Source organism: Dermochelys coriacea, chromosome 20, assembly GCF_009764565.3.
Source record: "Dermochelys coriacea isolate rDerCor1 chromosome 20, rDerCor1.pri.v4, whole genome shotgun sequence".
NCBI lineage: Eukaryota > Metazoa > Chordata > Testudines > Dermochelyidae > Dermochelys > Dermochelys coriacea.
In genome coordinates, this window is record NC_050087.2 from 5,652,771 (window position 1) to 5,670,230 (window position 17,460).

Here is a 17,460-nt window from a genome sequence, read left to right on the forward strand (position 1 = left end):
CTAGTCCCACTCCTCTCCCAGAGCTGGGGATAGAACCCAGGAGTCCTGACTCCCAGCCACCCCTACTCTAGCCATCCCCCCACTCCGGTCCTCCAACCAGGAATAGAACTCAGGGCTCTGTAGCTGCATGCCAAAGATTTGATCTGACACCTGTGCAGCCATATTGACTGCAATGAGTCTCTCCTGATTTACATCAGCTTATGTCTGGCCTCAGGTCGGGACTTGGGGGAACCCTCTGGGTGGTGAGACCAGCGGGCAGGAGCAGAGGGAGCCATGCGGTCTGTCTGTCATAAGGAGCCTTGATAAAATCTCATACTCCCCACCCCCATCTCTGCCTCAAGAGGCTCTAGGGGTGAATCCCGCACCTCGTCAGAGGTGCTAGACGGTCCAATAGCAGTAGATTGCCCCAGCCCCTCTGTGCGTCTCCCATGGGCCTTGGTGCTGCTCCTGACCCACAGACCTCATTATAGAGAGAAGTGGAGAAGAGATGTGCCAGGCAGGGGGTGATCTGGGCAGAGGAAGGGGGGTAGGCAAAGGTGCGACTGTGGGGTGGGGGAGACATCAGCCAGTGGTGTGAGAAGGGCGCATGGGGGGGTTCTGTAGGGGGTGTGGGATGCAAAGGGAGCTGTGTCAGTCTAGACACACAGACGTCCGGAGGGAAGGGAAACAGCTGCATCGTGGGAGGCAGCTCTGCGATGCAGCATGCTCTGGGATAGAGCACAGCAGCCAAGTGCAGCCATGTAGAACAGGACATTACTGTTACTACCTGCCGCGACTGGGGCCGTGCTGCATGCCCCACGATGGGAACTGTGTGGGGTGACAAGCCCCTAGCGCCACTTCCTACCGCCTGGCCCTGGGGGGGGCTCTCCTCCCAGCGCTGCTGGCTTGCTCCCTCCCCGTTGCTCTCTACCCCCAGTAAGGGGTGCTCACAAGTGCACCCCTTGTGCCTGCCCAGCTCACGCCCTCTCTCCTTCCTCCCTCATCACGGCAGCTGTGCGCTTCGGGCGCATCCCCAAGCGGGAGAAGCAGCGCCTGATGGACGAGATGCAGAGCTACATGAACAGCCTGAACGAGGCCCCCATGGACGTGGGGCTGGGGCCCGAGGGGGAGGCACCCCCCAGCCCCGATGCCCAGGAAGAGGAGGCTATCGGCGCCATCTCGCGGGCCTATCACGACATCTTTGTCAGCGGGCAGGACCGGCTGGGCAAGCGGGCTGAGCCCTACCCCTCGCTCAGCTATGCTGACCAGCAGCTCAACAACGGCAACGCCTACGGGCAGTACGACTTGGCCCGCCTGCCCCTCTCCGGCTATGGCACCTGCCCCCAGGAGGCCCCCGGCTACGTGGACAACGGGCCCCGCCGCTTCGGCAACGACATCTACCAGGCCCAGCAGGCCAGCTACCTGGCCAACGCTGGGCACTACCCTTCTTTTGAGTACGGCTACTCCGAGAGGGCGTGCCCCTGGCGCTCGGCCACCAGCAGAGGCATTGTAAGTAGCCGAGCAGGACCCCCGATGGCAGGGGCTAGGGGGGAGGGCACGGGCCCTCCCCTGGGGGGAAGCAGGACTGGCTCAGCTGTGTATCCAGAGGGGAAATGGATGCCTAGAGATGGGGAGTGATTGGCTCAGGCTTACTCAGCCGAGTAGAGTTGGGATGAGAACCCAGGAGTCCTGGATCCCAATCTTCTCACCCCGCCCTAAGTATTAGACCCCACTCCCTTCCCAGAGCTGGGAATAGAACCAAAGAGTCCTGAAACCTAGCCCCTGCCTGTCCCCGCTCTAACCACTAGACCCTACCCCCCCAAACAAAGGACCAGGAATACAACCCAGGAGACCTGACTCCCAGACCCACCCCTCCACTCTAACCATTAGACCCCCTCCCCACCCAGAGCCAGGAATAGTCCTGACTCTCTAATTCCTAAACTGTTGCCATTTGATTGTATTCAAATCCCTCCACCCCTCCCTGCCCCACAGTAACTTCCTCCCCCTTTGGGTTCCCATTGGGAATGAAGGGTGCTCTGCACCCCTCTGGGTTGGGCCCCAGAGCCCCAGATCTGCAGCTGGATTGACACCAAGAAGCAACTTGGTTCTTAAGAGTTGGCTCCCCCTGCTGGGCAGCAGCGGTGCTGCTGCACCCTCATGCGCTCTAGGCTGCATTGCAGGGCGGGTCTGTCTCTGCAACCCCATGTGTTTCCCCTTGGGCTCAAATACAATCTCCTCCCCACCCCCGCGCAACAATCTGAGATGCCAGATCCTGCCAGTGGCAATCCAGAGTCACTGAGCCCCCCAAATGTGGACCCCCCTTCCAAATCTGGATCTCGTTCCTCCAGCTCCCCCCAAATCTGGCTCTGAGCTCCCCCTCCCCCAATCTGGATCTGATTCCCCCATCCCCAAAGTTTTCAGGGTGTTTCCATTCTGGGGTCCCAATCCAGGCCCACCCTGCCCAGGTTAGGAGGCTGGTGCTCCTCTTGTCCCTCCCTGCATTGCTGACCTGCCTTGCTCTCCCCACCCAGGCATGCCCTTTGAACGCCAGCCCATACTGCAGCAACAGCAAGAGCAGCCAGCAGGTGTGGGAGGAGTTCTCCCAGTGCTTCACGCCCGCTGTCAAGGAGGTGGTGGAGTTCGCCAAGAGCATCCCAGGCTTCCAGTCGCTCTGCCAACAGGACCAGGTCATGCTCCTCAAGGCAGGCACCTTCCAGGTCAGTCAGATGCCCCTCCAGCCTGAATCTGGGCCCCTCCTGCCTGGAGAGTGGCTTCGGGTTGCATCTGTAGCTTTGACCCCTGCGGGGTCGGGTCTGGTCTTTTCCCTTCACCCTGAGCTGACACACTGACTTGCTGGGGATATCACAGGGAACTTGTGGCTATAAAACCCCATAAGCAGGGAGAGAACCACAGGTCCATCCAAGATTGGAAATGTCTGGGAACCAGAAAGTGGGTGCCCAGGAGGGACCCTGGAGGAGGAACACAAGCTCAGTTATCCAGAAACTGTGACCTAAACTAGACAAATTATGACTTGAAATAAAGCACAGATTTTTATGTGAGTGTAATTAACTATCAGCACAACTTTTACAGTCAATAAGTCCCGACATGGGGAGCAAATATTTTGTAGCAGGCGCTTCGGTCTAGCAGAGAAAGGTCTGACACCGGCCAATGGCTGGAAGTTGAAGCTATAGACAAGTTTAGGCTGGAAATCAGGTGCCAATTTTTAACAGTGGGAGTAATTAACCATTGGAACAATTTCCCAAGGATCATGGTAGATTCTCCATCACTGGCAATTTTAAAATCAAGACTGGATGTTTCTCTAAAAGATCTGCCCTAGGAATTATTTGGGGAAAATTCTCTGGCCTGGATTATCCAGGAGGTCAGACTAGATGATCACAATGGTCCTTTCTGGCCTTGGAATCTATGTGTGTGTCCCTGCTGCTCTCTGCTGGAGGGAGCAAGGCCTCTTTTTTTTCGTGTGTGCCCCCTACTCTCTGGAATCAGAACTACTGACCTGTGTGTCATAGCCCCCATACTGCTAACAGCCATGGGTGATTCTCCTCTAGCTCAGGGCTTTTGCAGCAGGAGGATTCAGCTGGATTCTGCCCCTGCTGTCTAAGTGGCCGTGACATGCTCGGCACAGATTCTGTTATATTGTGTTTAATGTGGGAAACATCAGGTGGGGGATAAACTGCTGTCCTAGTGGCTCCAGAGTTCCCTTCATGAGTTTGTCTGGGATCAAACCCAGGACATGTGTGTCCAAACAGCTTGAGATAAAACTTCAGTAGCCTGGCAGCACCTGTAGAGAAGGTTCATCCATCCATGTACATGTCCCAGGCACTAAACCCATGCTACTACCATGGATCACCCTCATCTCAAGCCTCAGAGCTTCCAGGGCTATTCAATTTTTCACCCAGGCAGCTTGTGCAACACCCTCAACTCCCACTGGGAAGCCCGAGAGGGAGGAAGTTACTCCAGGGCAGGGTCGGGGATCGAATCCAGTACCTGCATCTAAAGACCTAGTGGCTAGAGCATTGAACTGGGGCTTAGGACAGGCTGTTTCCCCTCTCTGTGCCTCAGTTTCCCCATCTGTAAGATAGGGATAATGATACTGACCTGCTTTGAGAGCTACTGATGACAAGTTCTAGGCCAGGGCTAGGTACTATTCTGATTATCATTGCCTGAGCTAAGAGACCAGGTCATAGGAATATAGGACGGGAAAGGCTTCGTGGGTCAATGAGTCCAGTCCCCTGCTATCACAGGCAACCCAGGCTTATAATTCTGTAACTCACCTGAGAACCCTTGGCACCCCCAGACTCCTAAACCCTGTACACTGTCTGGTAACTAGCGGGGGACATTATCTGGATGCCCCCCACCCTGGCGCTTGTGTCAGAGCACCCCCTGCAGGCTCAGCTCTGACCTTCTCCTCCCCTCCCGCAGGTGCTGATGGTGCGGTTCGCCTCCCTCTTCAACCCCAAGGAGAAGGTGGTGACGTTCCTGAGCGGCGAGACCTACTCGCTCTGCACCCTGCGCTCCATGGGCATGGGCTGCTTGCTGGATGCCATGTTCGAGTTCAGCGAGAAGCTCAGCTCCCTCGGGCTGGACGCCCAGGAGATGGCGCTCTTCATGGCTGTCGTCCTTGTCTCAGCAGGTGGGTGCGCGCCCTGGGGGGATCTCTGATGCTGGCTCTCTCTCTGCAAAGCTACACAGGTGACATCAGCTATAATCCTCCTGCAAAGCCCATCCCCAGGTGTATCGGGCCAGGTGTTCTGTACTATGCAGGCTGGACCACTGCTAAAAGCTCTGCTGCCTGTTCTCTATGCGTGGCCCTGGGGGCAAGGACAATGACGGAGCGGGAGTCCCCCATGTCCCTCAGGGATCGCACGCCCAGTGCACGCAGCATTCTGTTGCACAAGGAGCTCAACCCGCCTGGGACCTTCCAGACCTCCCACTGAACAGGACTGACTGTGGCAGCTCCCTGGGCTAAAGCTTTCCAGGGAAGCCTTCTCCTAGTGTTTCGACAGGATGGTTGCTGCCGATGGGTGTTAGAGGTGGGGAAAGACCTAACTGGGCACTACTTTGTCCAGCCTGGTTTTAAATGTCCCATCCCTTACCTCTGGAGACTCTTCCCCAGGCTGAGATCTCAGCATTAGGAAGCCTCTCCTCGCAGTTTGTGAGCTGTTGCGTGTGTCAAATGCCTTATACCGCTGTCATGGAGGGAGATTTCCCTGCAGCGGGGACCAGTTGCTTTTTTTTGAAGCACGTTGGGTATTAATGTCATGGCTCATCTGGTTCATAGATCGCTCTGGCATCTCAGACGTGGATGCCGTGGAAATCCTTCAAGAGACCCTCATCCGGGCCCTGCGGACTCTGGTGACGAAGAAGCATCCCGACGATTCCACCCTCTTCCCCAAACTCCTGCTGCGCCTTCCCGACCTGCGGACCCTCAACAACCAGCACTCGGAGAAGCTCCTGGCCTTCCGGATCGATCCTTAAGCCCACCGGAGACGCCCGCCCTCCGAGCCTAGGGGGAGAAGGATCAAGAACAGTCACCGGACCCAGCGCCTCGGGCTGCATTTAGCTCTTTCGAAGACGAGGAAGGAGGGCTTTGGCGTTGCTGGGCAGCACATGGCCTGTCGAAGCCGGGCTCTGCCAGCGCACGTCCCCCAACCTGGGGTGAGCGGGTTCAGGAGGAGAGAGCACGCTTCCCACATGGCGCTCTGTGCCACAAGGCCTGGAGAGCGTAGAGAACATGCGTCCGAACTGACCTCACCAACACAGACACAGTGTATATATGTGTATAGAACTCTTGCTCTGTATTGTGTTGAGGTTCTAGTCTGTATATAAAGAGCCTGGATATGTTGTACATACTGCGTATTGGTAGATCTCGGGGGGGGGGGACGGCTCACCCCACTCATGTTTCATTTGAAGATCTAGTTCCTTCTTAGGGTGCATGCTGTTTTAGCCCATTCCTTTCCGCCTCCACCCTCCATTCATACCGGCCCTCTCCTATGGGTAGCTTGTGGAGCTGCGATCTGTGGACGGTATAGGATAGACTGGATCAAAAAACAATATCCAAGGAGCCTTTTCGTCAGGGATGGTAGGAGCACTCGTCCGGTCCATTTCCACCGGCCAGGGAGGGGCAGGGACAGTTCTCTCTCCCACCCCCATCCTGTGCTGTGTGTTTTCCTGGCTGGTATTTTTTAAAAACGTCTCACGCCATCAGGGCTTCCAGGGAGTTTTCGGAAGAGGCTGACGCGCGATGGCTCGGCTGGACGGGTGTGGGATGTGCTGGCTTGGGGGGGGCGCTGTCTCTCAGATGGGAGAGGTTGAAGGAGGCAGATCTTGAATGTAAGCAGGTGACTGAAATAGGAGAAAGGGTTTAATCGCCACTCCTCCCCCACTGGAACCTGGGGGTGTCTCTCCACCTTGGCTATTTCAGAAGAGATGGGATTAATTCGGCCCTGGGGAGGAGGAGGTTAATGAAACCCTTCTGCTTCTTTCCTCTATCCGGAGCAGTGTGCTTTGTACAGCCCTCCCTGCCAGGCTTCCCATGATTCCCCTCCCAGAGCCTGGAACAGAACTCGGGCGTCCTGCCTCCCACCACATCTGCTCTAACCACTAGACCCCATCGCCGAGCCAGGAAGACTGGCTCCTGTTCCCTACCCCCATGGTCTAACCAGTAGACCCCACTCCCCTCCCAGAGCCACAATTACAACCCAAACGTCCTGAATCTAATTCTCCCCACCCTAGCCACTAGACAGCTCCCCCACTGCAGAAGAGACTGGCTCTGTTTTTGTGGAGGAGGTGGCACTTTAGACTGTTATAAGATGGAGACAAGTGTGAGGACCAGAACTGGGGCCAAAGCTCCCCGGCTTTGCATTTCGATGCATATCAGATCCTGAAGGTCCGTGGGGAGAGGAAATTAGCACACCAGAAGGGAGCACTTTATAGTTTGTGTTTGGTTCTTTGCCGAGCTCAGAACATCTGCAGGGAGAGGGGGAGCTGGGCCACGCCTCAGCTCCTGGCCCTGTGGCTCTGTTCTTTGTTTGTTTGTTTTTTTAAAAAAAAGCAACAAAACTTTGCACTTTTCTGAAAAATATAAATGTACAGAAAAAAATAAACTATCCCCTATCCCAACTCGGAGCATATCAGCAAAGGGATGCCCCCCGGGGCACGACTGCAAAAAGTCCTAGTGCCTGGCAGTGGAAGAAAAGAAACAGTTTATTTTTGGTCTAATATTGAAGTGCAATAAATAAAATAAAGACTTGCTTAACTTGAGCTGAGTGTGTAGTTTGGTATTGTTGCTATTCCAAGTGCACCCCTCGCTGAGACCAGATCCCCCTTGCACTAGGTGCTGTCCATCCATAGCCCCAAGTCCCCAGCTCCCGGAGTCGTGGGAATCTAGGACAATTTCAATTTTTCAGTTTCTAGCTTTCGTAGTTGGGGAAAACATGACCTCCTAAGGGTTTGAATGCCTTACTGGTGAGGGCCTTATTATGTTCCCATGTACACAGGTGCAAATCTGGAGTCACTCCAGATATTCACTGACGTCGTTCAGATTATCATCTGGTTTAGGATGCAATTTTACTCTGTCAGGGTGATTTCTCTTTTCTCCCTTTCTTTTCATTCCCTTACTGATTGGCCCACAGAGCCACCTGCTGGATAGCTGGCTATCAATCTATCCTCATGCACCCCCTCCTATCTAGCTAGCTAGCCCAGTAGTTCTCAAACTTTTGTATTGGTGACCCCTTTCACATAGCAAGCCTCTGAGTGTGACCCTCCCTTATAAATTAAAAACACTTTTTTGTATATTTAACACCATTATAAATGCTGGATGCAAAGCGGGGTTTGGGGTGGAGGCTGACAGCTTGCGACCACCCATGTAATAACCTTGCAACCCCCTGAGGGGTCCCGACCTCCAGTTTGAGAACTCCTGATTTAGCCTAAATCATATATTATAATCATGGTATGGTATCTAAGCACATCAATTCTTCACTTTTGGGCTCCGTCTCTCTCTGTCCCAGGGGGACAGGGTGAAGTGAGTGAACCCCATTTTAAGAAAAGGCAATTGATTGTGCAGCAGTGTGAATCTGGAGTAACTCTGTCAACCATGACTAATCCCAACCATTCGAGCATCAAGAGTCCAGCCCTCCCAAAATCATGCAATTGGCTTAAAATTCCTGAGGTTTTAAAAATACAATAATTTGGGGATCCTTTAGTTACTTTAAGGTTTTTTAGGCTTCAGGGATCATGTTTTCCAGCTTTTTTCCTCAGCCACAAGGGAAAGAAACCTAAGCTAGTACATCCATTTATTGAAATTTTTAGAAGTCTTCACAATCCATCGCTAGCTTTGAGTGCTCAGTAGCTGACCTTCCACTGATCTTCTGCACACCATCCATCCATCATCTCCCGGTCGACCCCTACTACAATGACTTTCCACCGTTCTTTCCATAATAATTTTCTCAAGGTTATTCCCATCTCTATGTCTCAGGTGACCACAGCATATAAGTTTGCATCTGTTGATTTCTGGCAACCAGGTCTGCTTCTCTCCAATAATATTTCCAACATAGGCATTTGCCCTTCTTTTTTCGTCCAGGACATATGCAAAAGTCTTTGCCAGCACCACATTTCAAAAGCTTCAATTGTCTTCTGGCCAGCAGCATTAACCTCCCATGATTCACATCCAGAAATTGCTCTGAAAAAATTAGGCTTTTCACCAGTTGCACCTTCCCACATTTCGAGATGTAACTGTTTTTCCATATTTTCTTAAGGGAGGCCACAACTGAGCGAGCCATCTTCAGTTATTGATCTTACATGGTAAATCTGTAATGATGTAGGGGGTGACTACTGCCTGAAGGGACCTTTTCTGCCTTTACCAAAATAGGAATAAATAACAGAGTGAAGTAACTATCGTACGATCTTCACATTGCATGCGAGCAAAGCTCTGCTCAGTGTAATCCAGCGTCGCATGAAATGAAGGATAGAAGCAAAACTACCACCCCAACAAGTTGGTTCCAGAGAAGGCCGAAACACATGTGACCAAATCACAAATATCTGTCACATCATTGAAGAATGCAGAGTGCATTCATCCATTAATCATGTGTTTCATTGACATCCCAAAAGTGTTAGATATTGTCCCACACCCCCATCTTTGGAGGATACTGGCAGACATGGGGATTCCAAAGCCTCTTATTGAACTCATCACAAGTCTCTACCACCAACAGGCCAAAGTGCAACCAGCGGGTTTTCCACCGGGTGGGGTGTGAGACAAGGGTATATTTTGTCCCTAAAATCCTTTAACATATATGCAGAATTTATGATGATAGAAACTTCCTTTTTTTTTTTTTTAAATGAAGGCTGAGATTCTCTCGTATTTGCATGACTTCAGGAGCTGGGACTTTAAGAAAACTCTCCAACTTACAAGAGTTGGTAACGCTGCCATGAAGTCAATGGGGCTACCCTAGTATCAAACCAGTGTTGGTGTGAACAGAACCAGGAGCAGAGACGGGTCAAAACCAGAGCCTCAAAACTGGATCCCTCTGAATTTTGAGGGAGGGGGTACCAATGCCAATCCCTTCATCTGACCTCATTATTATGGCTTTGGTTCCAGGATGGGAATACTCCCAGTGCAGGCGCAATTCAGGACTGGTGTTGGCCACCCTCCTTTGCAAGCTGGAATCCCGGAGGCACAAGGGTGGTGAAATACACCTTGTTACCTCTCCACTGCCAGGCCCGCACCTCCCATGCCGATCAGCAGAGGATCCAACCCTCCCGCTCTGCAGTCTCCTTGTCCAACACCCAGTCTGGGACCCTCAATTCCAAAAGCCTGAAACCTTCACTGTTTTACTGTAGCATCAGGGATCATTCTGCTGAGGAGGAAAACAGCTGGTTTGGGAACATCTGCTCAGCTGTGATTGTTGCCCAGAAAGTGACTTTCTGGAGCCCACCTTGCAGACAAACACAGCAGCAGCAATAGAGCCACTGACACACAGAGCCAAATTCTGCTCTCACACTGGTGTAAATCTAGGTTAACTGGGCAAATAAAGGCTCACAATGAGACATGCATGGAGCCTCTGTTCCCTGGAAACATGCCCCTTAATCTCTTTAGCAGGTTTTAGCCCAGTTTTGTGTGCCACTGCTGCCCACATACTAAAATGGGCTGCTCCCTCCCATTTCTTGTGATTCTTAATGACATCTCATTTCCTGGCACCAAATGCTGGAGCATGATGCCACACCCACCCTTTGGCGTGCAGCATTTGACCCCAGGGCAAAGAGACAGGCAGCTCTGATGGAGCTGGAGACCAGAGCCCTGGCACCCAGCAGCCGAATGGGGCTGTGCTAGGGGGAAAACGCTTCCGAAGAATAAAGAGGAAAGACACTGTATGGTCCAGCAGGGATGGAGGGCTACTGCGTTTGATGTTCACTGTCTGTATCAAGGCCGAGCTGTTTGGATCCGAGGAGTCTGTGCTACTCCCAGGGGAAAGGAATCGATGGGACATTATTTGAGCTACATTTTTCAAATCTATTTCTTTACGTAAGTGCTGGGTGAAGCTCTGGGGTCATACAGGGATCCTGATCTCTGCAACACTGAGCTAGCAGGGGCTGGGAACGTTGTGGAAAAGATTCATCCCCAGGAAGAGCAAGGGGCAGGCCTGGTGGTAGGCTGGGGAAGGCAAAGGATAAGTGATGAGGTCCAGTGGTGGTTATGGCACCAGCCCTGGTGATTCAGGTTCAAGTTCTGGCTGTGTCACTCGCTGGCTTCCTGTGCGACCTTGGGCAACCCACACCAAGCTTGTCACCGTGACCACGTACTGCGCGGCAAGCTGAGGCAGAACTGCACAGATCTTTAGCCTCTCTGCGCCGCAGCGTCCCCTCTTTAAAATGGGGGTAATAATGCTTCTCAACCTCACGCGGGGGCGGGGTGGGGTTGTGCAGATAAACCCAGTAATGGCTGCGATGCGCTCCAACGCTGCGGGAATGGGAGCCATGGAAGCGCCTCAGCCAGATAAGAGGGGAGCAGGCTCTGGCGGAGCTTCCTGCTGACACGACGCCGGCCTTGTTGCTACGCGTGGGTGGGGTGACGCCATGACTCCAGGAGGCTGGGATGGGGGAGATGGTGCTATTCCCCCCCCCAGCCACCTCCATGCCCCACACTGGCATTTTGGGGCCTCCCCGCCCTGCCACTTCGCCAGGCTGCAGCACGTGGCCACATTTGGAGGGGGTCCCCGCCGGGCCAGGTCACCCCACGTCGGCGTCACGTGACCCTGCACCCCGCTTTGCCCCCCGCCCCCAGGGTCCTGCGGCCGCGCTGGGAGCGGGCCACGCGCTGATATCACGCACCAGCCGAAATCGGACGTCGTGCGCCGTCACCCCGGCGACGCGAGGATGTCAAGAGCCATCACCATGGCAACGGTAGGACGTCACGCACCAGCACCATGGCAACGCTGGGCCGGTCTTATGTGCCCAACAACCCCGACTCAGGCCCTCGGGGGGCGGGGCGGGAGAGGTCACGGAGAAGGCGCGAAAGCAGCACGAGCGGCCCCGCGACCCGGCCCCCTGCAACGCTCGCCCTGTGGGCGGGGCCAAAGCGGCTCCCCCGTCACGTGACCCCCCCAGCATGGCGGCGCCCTGGGCTGCCTCGGACGGGGCCCGGCGGGGTGTTGCGGAAGCGGGAAGGGTTGCGTGTCAATGAGGCGGGCGGGCGCTGGCGAGGAGCCCCCACCCCCCCCCGAGCGAGCGGGGCAGGTGAGGGGCTGAGCGGGGAGCCGAACGCTGGGGAAACTGGGGGGGGCTCTGGGAACCCCGGGGAGTGGGGGCTCTGCGGGGGGCTGAGGGAAGCGGGGGAGGCTCGGGGGTGAGGGAGGGGGCTCTGGGAGGAGGGGGGCTGAGAGAAGGAGGTGGGGCTCTGGGGAGGGGGCTCTGGGAGGAGGGGGGCTGAGGGGAGGAGGTGGGGCTCTGGGGAGGAGGTGGGGCTGAGGGGAGGGGGGCTCTGGGAGGAGGGGGGCTGAGGGAAGGAGGTGGGGCTCTGGGGAGGGGGCTCTGGGAGGAGGGGGGCTGAGGGAAGGAGGTGGGGCTCTGGGGAGGGGGCTCTGGGAGGAGGGGGGCTGAGGGAAGGAGGTGGGGCTCTGGGGAGGGGGCTCTGGGAGGAGGAGGGCTGAGGGAAGGAGGTGGGGCTCTGGGGAGGGGGCTCTGGGAGGAGTGGGGGCTGGAGGGGGCTCTGTGGGGGAGTGGGGAGGCTCGAGGGAGGCTCAGGCTTTGGGGGAGTGAGCGACTCGAGAGGGAGCGAAGCTGGGGGATATTTTTTGTGTGGGAACGGAGAGTTAGTTGTGGGTTCTGAGGCAAATCCTTGTGGGGGAGCCTGGGGGGCTGTGAGTGGACGGGTGGGAATGGGGGGAGTCTTGGGGGGTCCCTCTGAGCTGGGTGGAGCTGCCTGCCAATGGGGGCTGTGGCCCCCAAGTGCTGTTGATGAGGTTGAGGCTATAACTCCACATGGTTCCCCTGCTCAGCTTTGCCCTTTTCCCAGGGAGGCGTGGGGAGATGCTGAGGTGGCTCCTCCTCTCCCTTCCCAAGCCCACGGGTAAAGTGCTCTCTTCTGTTAAAATGTTTCCTGCTGCTAACAGGGCACCACTTTGACCATGTTTTCAGTTGACTTTTTCTATGCTAGTGAGTTTCTCCAGAGCACAGGAGTTAATGTGGTGATGGGTTTCAGAGTAGCAGCCATGTTAGTCTGTATTCGCAAAAAGAAAAGGAGGACTTGTGGCACCTTAGAGACTAACAAATTTATTTGAGCATAAGCTTTCGTGCATCCGATGAAGTGAGCTGTAGCTCACGAAAGCTTATGCTCAAATAAATTTGTTAGTCTCTAAGGTGCCACAATGTGGTGATGGTTACTGAACACACTGGCACCCTAGCAACTGTACTAAGAGCAATCTCGAGCTCTTTCACATTTGATCTGTCCTCTGGTTTATCTTTGAGCTCAGGTGGGAGAGTATTGGTCAGAGGAAAGCTTTGATGTCCTGTATTTAATTTGCAGGAGGCTCTCAGACCAGAGCACAGACGTCATCATCACAAGTTGCAGGTTTCAGCCCATAGGCTTAAAATTGAACAGAGTATACAGGCTAACCTGCTCTTTCACTCCTTGAACAAAAGAATCCCTTCAGGTCAGATTGGAGGCATGTGGGCAGGGGAATGCAGGTGATGCTGGCTGTGCCCCAGCCTACGCTGTTCTCCCTCTATGACTAAACAGGACTTTTGCCTCCAGAATGTTCAGTCTGGCACCTTCCACCATTACTTTACAAAAAAAAAAAATAGTCTCTTTAAAAGGTAAAGCTACAAAGAAACTCAACAAGAGCATTTGAAGCATGGTTTTAGAATGACGTGAGGGAGGACACAGATGCAAGGGGAGGCTTTATTGTGCCTTACCCAGATTAAAGGAGGGGACGGTTCCAGGCACTTTCTGGCAATCTTGTAATTTACAGGAGACCTAAAGGAAGCCACTCTATGGTAATCACTGTGAAATTTAGCTGTGAAACTGGTGGCATGTCTTTTTGTAATTTTTCTTTAAAAACATGTGCCAAGATGGGAGTTAAAATCTCTGATTCAACTGTCCCCAGTGGATCTTTCTTTCAGGAACACATCTAGAGAGCTACAAATATCACACAGCAAATCACATGCTTCCCCCCCTCCCCCTTCTCACTTTAACTGTTATCCTCCCCTATGACTTGAGGCTAGGAAAACAGGATGTGATTTTTCCTGGCATTGATTTGTGGCATTAGCTACTCTGTCCAACAGTCTGTTGGTACCAAAATCTTTACATCCATTCACATTGAAGAAGTATTAAAGATCATGAAATCAGTTGTACCATCTGTGGACTTGTCTTCACTACCGTATGTTATTGTGTTACTACATAATTGCGTAGTCAAGTTAGCTGACAGCATACGTCCCATAACTTTGTGGTCAGTGTTGATAAGGATGAGTTGGAGTCAGTGTTGTTGCTAGTTGAGGTTAAACCCTGGGGATACGATGGCAGGAAGGTCTTTATCACACTGGGTGAGAAGGATGATTTACTGTGGTCAGGCCATTGGACTGGGATTCAGGAGACCTGGCTTCAATTCCAGCTCAGACACAGACTTCCCATGTGACCTTGGGCAAGTCACTTAACTTAAATCAGAGAGATCTGAACTGCTGTTGGGATTTGAGGTCCCTTATCGAGAGAGGGATGGAAGAATGTAGCTAGTTCAGCTGATGATTCAGGTTTTGAATATTTGCAAATATGGGGTTGGAGGGAGGCAGATGAAACAGCTGGAGGGGATCCTAGGAATTACCCCCTGTAGGATGGTCTAAAAGCCTAAATCATCTAGTCAATATCTCTGAGCCCTTGGCTCATGCAGGATAGCTCCATGCAATGTATTCACTGGTGTTTTATCCTGTCCAGTTCTAAACATCCTAACTAATGGGGCTTCTGGTACTTCCCTTGGGGAGACTCTTCCACAGCCTGAGAGATCTCAGTCCCAGAAAGGTTTCCCTAATTCTTAGCCCAAGTTTCCCTTTGCTTAGCATCAACTTCTAATTATACACGTCTTCCCCTCCCCTTGGGCGACCCTGAATGAACATTTCTTGGCTGCACTTCCAGTCATATGTCTCATCTACCCTTTGGGACTTGGAGGTCAAGTGGGAAGTTTGAGGGAGGCCGCATGCCCAGCTAAGAACAGAAGAGCCAGAGCGCTTTAGGAAGGAGCGAGCATCCCACGGGGTATGTGCATGGGAGCCTGAGGTTAATCTCCAAGCAAAGCCAGTTTGACAGCAGTGCAATGCATCACAAACTGCTATGTGCTCAGGGCTGCTGCCCCTGCTGACTGTCATAAATCCAATAAAACTGGCTCTCCCATCTGTGTCTCACTGCAAGTTCTTCTCTTCTCTCAGGTGCTTTGGAGTAGACCGCAGGGGATGCACATGATGTTTTGAGGCACCATGCTATTCACTGCATATGTCGCCTTTGCTGTCCTGCTGGCAATATGCCTGGGTTTGGAGTTCTCCGCCTGCCGCGCCAAGCTCACTGGCAGCACCTGTACCAACCCTGCCTTCCTGCGGTTCCAGCTGGACTATTACCAAGTGTATTTCCTGGCTCTGGCGGCTGACTGGCTACAGGGCCCCTACCTCTATAAACTCTATCAGCACTACCACTTCCTGGAGGGCCAGATCGCCATCATTTATGTCTGCGGCTTTGCCTCCAGTGTGCTCTTTGGACTGGTCTCCACCTCCTTGGTTGACTGGCTGGGTCGCAAGAAATCCTGCATCCTCTTCTCCCTGACCTACTCGGTCTGCTGCCTCACCAAGCTCTCCTGGGATTACTTCGTGCTGGTAGTGGGGAGGATATTAGGAGGGTTGTCCACAGCCCTGCTGTTCTCCGCCTTCGAGGCGTGGTATATGCATGAGCATGTGGAACGGCATGACTTCCCGGCAGAGTGGATCCCGGCCACCTTTTCGAGGGCCGCCTTCTGGAACAATGTCATTGCGATCGGAGCGGGGGTGACAGCCAACTTTTTCGCTGAGTGGCTGGGCTTGGGCCCCGTGGCCCCATTCATGGTCTCCATCCCATTCCTCATGCTGACGGGCTTCTTTGCCGTGAAGAACTGGGATGAGAACTATGGCAAGAAGCGGGCACTGTCCAAGACTTGCATCGATGGTTTGAAGTGTCTCCTGTCTGACCGGCGTGTCCTGCTCTTGGGCGCTATCCAGGCCTTGTTTGAAAGCGTCATCTATATCTTCATCTTCCTCTGGACACCTGTCCTCGATCCGCACAACCCACCTCTGGGCATTGTCTTCTCCAGCTTCATGGCTGCGAGCATGGTGGGGTCATCGCTGTACCGTATTGCCACATCCAAGAGGTACCACCTCCAGCCCATGCACATCCTCTCTCTTTCTGTCTTGATGGTATTCTTCTCCCTCTTCATGCTGACTTTCTCCACCAACCCTGGGCAGGAGAGCCCTTCTGAGTCCTTCCTGGCCTTTTTGCTGATTGAACTCTCCTGTGGGCTGTATTTCCCTGCCATGGGCTTCCTCCGGCGGAAGGTGATCCCAGAGAAGGACCAGGTGGGCGTGATGAACTGGTTCCGCATCCCCCTGAACCTGCTGGCTTGCCTTGGCATGCTCATCCTCCATGACAGCGACTACAAGACAGGTACCAGGAACATGTTCACCATATGCTCTGTGATGATGGTGATGGCGTTGCTGGCCGTCGTTAGCCTCTTCACCGTGGTCAGGAACAACGCAGAGCTCAAGGTGCCTAGCCCGCAGGGGCAGAATGAGCTGTCCTCCCCGGAGCTCTGATCACATGCCGGGCTCGACTGGCACCCCCCCTCCCATTGGTAAAGTCTCCAAAAGCTTAATACTTTGAATACCATGACTCTGGGCTAGAGGAGAGGACTCTAAGTGAGAGAGACTCTGTAGAAAAGACAGCTGCTCTGAGGACTGGTCTTTGGGTGTTGGGGCTGGTCCCGTATGTTCTAATTTTCACTTGGAAAAACGTATTGTTTCAAACAAAATTTCTATAAATCACAAGCAGCCTCGTGAGCACCCAACAAGCATAGTTTGTTCCTTCCCACCCTGGAGTGCCTGCATCCAAAACTTCCTAACCTGGGCCTTCAAACTCTGGGAGCTCCCTGCATCCTCAGTTCTGTAGCTGCCATGTTTGGAGATGGCGGGGAGAGGCCAGGCGGTAGGAACACGTCACAGCTGCTTGGCCCCTAGCTTTTGCTGGGGGGGAGAACAAGGAAAGAGACTCTCTTCACATGTTGGAGGTATTGACCCCAGTTACTGCATGAGCCAAACTCCAAATCCCTTCACTCTATTATTTTTTTTAAATAAAAAAGAAATAAAACTCTTTCCTCGGAGAAAACATCTCCTGTGGTTTTATTCCTTTGTGTCCTGAAGTCTTTCACTGTACATGGAAATGTAATTATTCTTACGGTTGTTGGTTCAAGGGCTGCAGATCTGCCGTCGCTTCACTTGGATTTGTTGGGGCCAGGAGATGACTCTGGGGAGGCTGCTATTGATTAGGATTTTAATTCAGGCAGATGTTAACCCCTCTTTCCCAACACCCTGTTAGACAGGAATTGAGAACTGAGTTTGCCAATGCCTAAGCTCTGTGTGTGGCTGGCTGTCATGGAGTACCTGGTTCAGGAAGCATCTTGCTCTCTGCCCTGCATGAATATTGAATAGAGCAACTGCAACCTCAAGACCAATCTGGAATCCTGATCATGCCACATCTTAGAACAGAGTTTGACTAGTTTAGTGGCATGGTTGTCTCTAAACAGGCTGTATTCCCACAGAATGTGGTTAATACTTGGTTAGGAACCAAGGCAGCTGACAACAATGAGTTGCCCTTGCCAGTCATGCAGGCGTATACTTGTCTTCCTGTATCCAGTTCAGTAGTTTCAGGAGAAACTAGTTTGGCCAGTCCTCCTCCATTACTGAGTG

General features: G+C 53.2%; 2 protein-coding genes across 3 annotated transcripts in view; both read left to right on the top strand.

Annotated features, from left to right (window-relative positions):
• LOC119846165 (nuclear receptor subfamily 1 group D member 2-like) overlaps positions 1 to 7,263 on the top strand; it is a 32,012-nt gene extending 24,749 nt beyond the window's left edge. Inside the window, exons 5-8 of one of the 2 annotated variants that reach the window (XM_038379442.2) lie at positions 992 to 1,488; positions 2,511 to 2,696; positions 4,420 to 4,630; positions 5,279 to 7,263. In XM_038379442.2, the coding sequence (XP_038235370.1) occupies positions 992 to 1,488; positions 2,511 to 2,696; positions 4,420 to 4,630; positions 5,279 to 5,475 (1,091 nt within the window). In that variant the 3' untranslated portion in view covers positions 5,476 to 7,263. The remainder of the gene's footprint in view (positions 1 to 991; positions 1,489 to 2,510; positions 2,697 to 4,419; positions 4,631 to 5,278) is intronic. The other variant, XM_043506657.1, reaches the window with a different exon arrangement.
• Positions 7,264 to 8,281: 1,018 nt separating this feature from the next.
• On the top strand, positions 8,282 to 16,879 carry MFSD5 (major facilitator superfamily domain containing 5). Its single transcript, XM_038379277.2, has 2 exons — positions 8,282 to 11,727; positions 14,905 to 16,879. Exon 2 carries the CDS (start codon positions 14,953 to 14,955, stop codon positions 16,309 to 16,311), a length of 1,359 nt encoding a protein of 452 aa, XP_038235205.1. The 5' UTR covers positions 8,282 to 11,727; positions 14,905 to 14,952; the 3' UTR covers positions 16,312 to 16,879.
• Positions 16,880 to 17,460: the final 581 nt, after the last annotated feature.

Coding starts and splice junctions, on each gene's coding strand:
- MFSD5 (XM_038379277.2), top strand. CDS start 14,953: ATGCTATTCACTGCATATGTCGCCTTTGCTGTCCTGCTGGCAATATGC.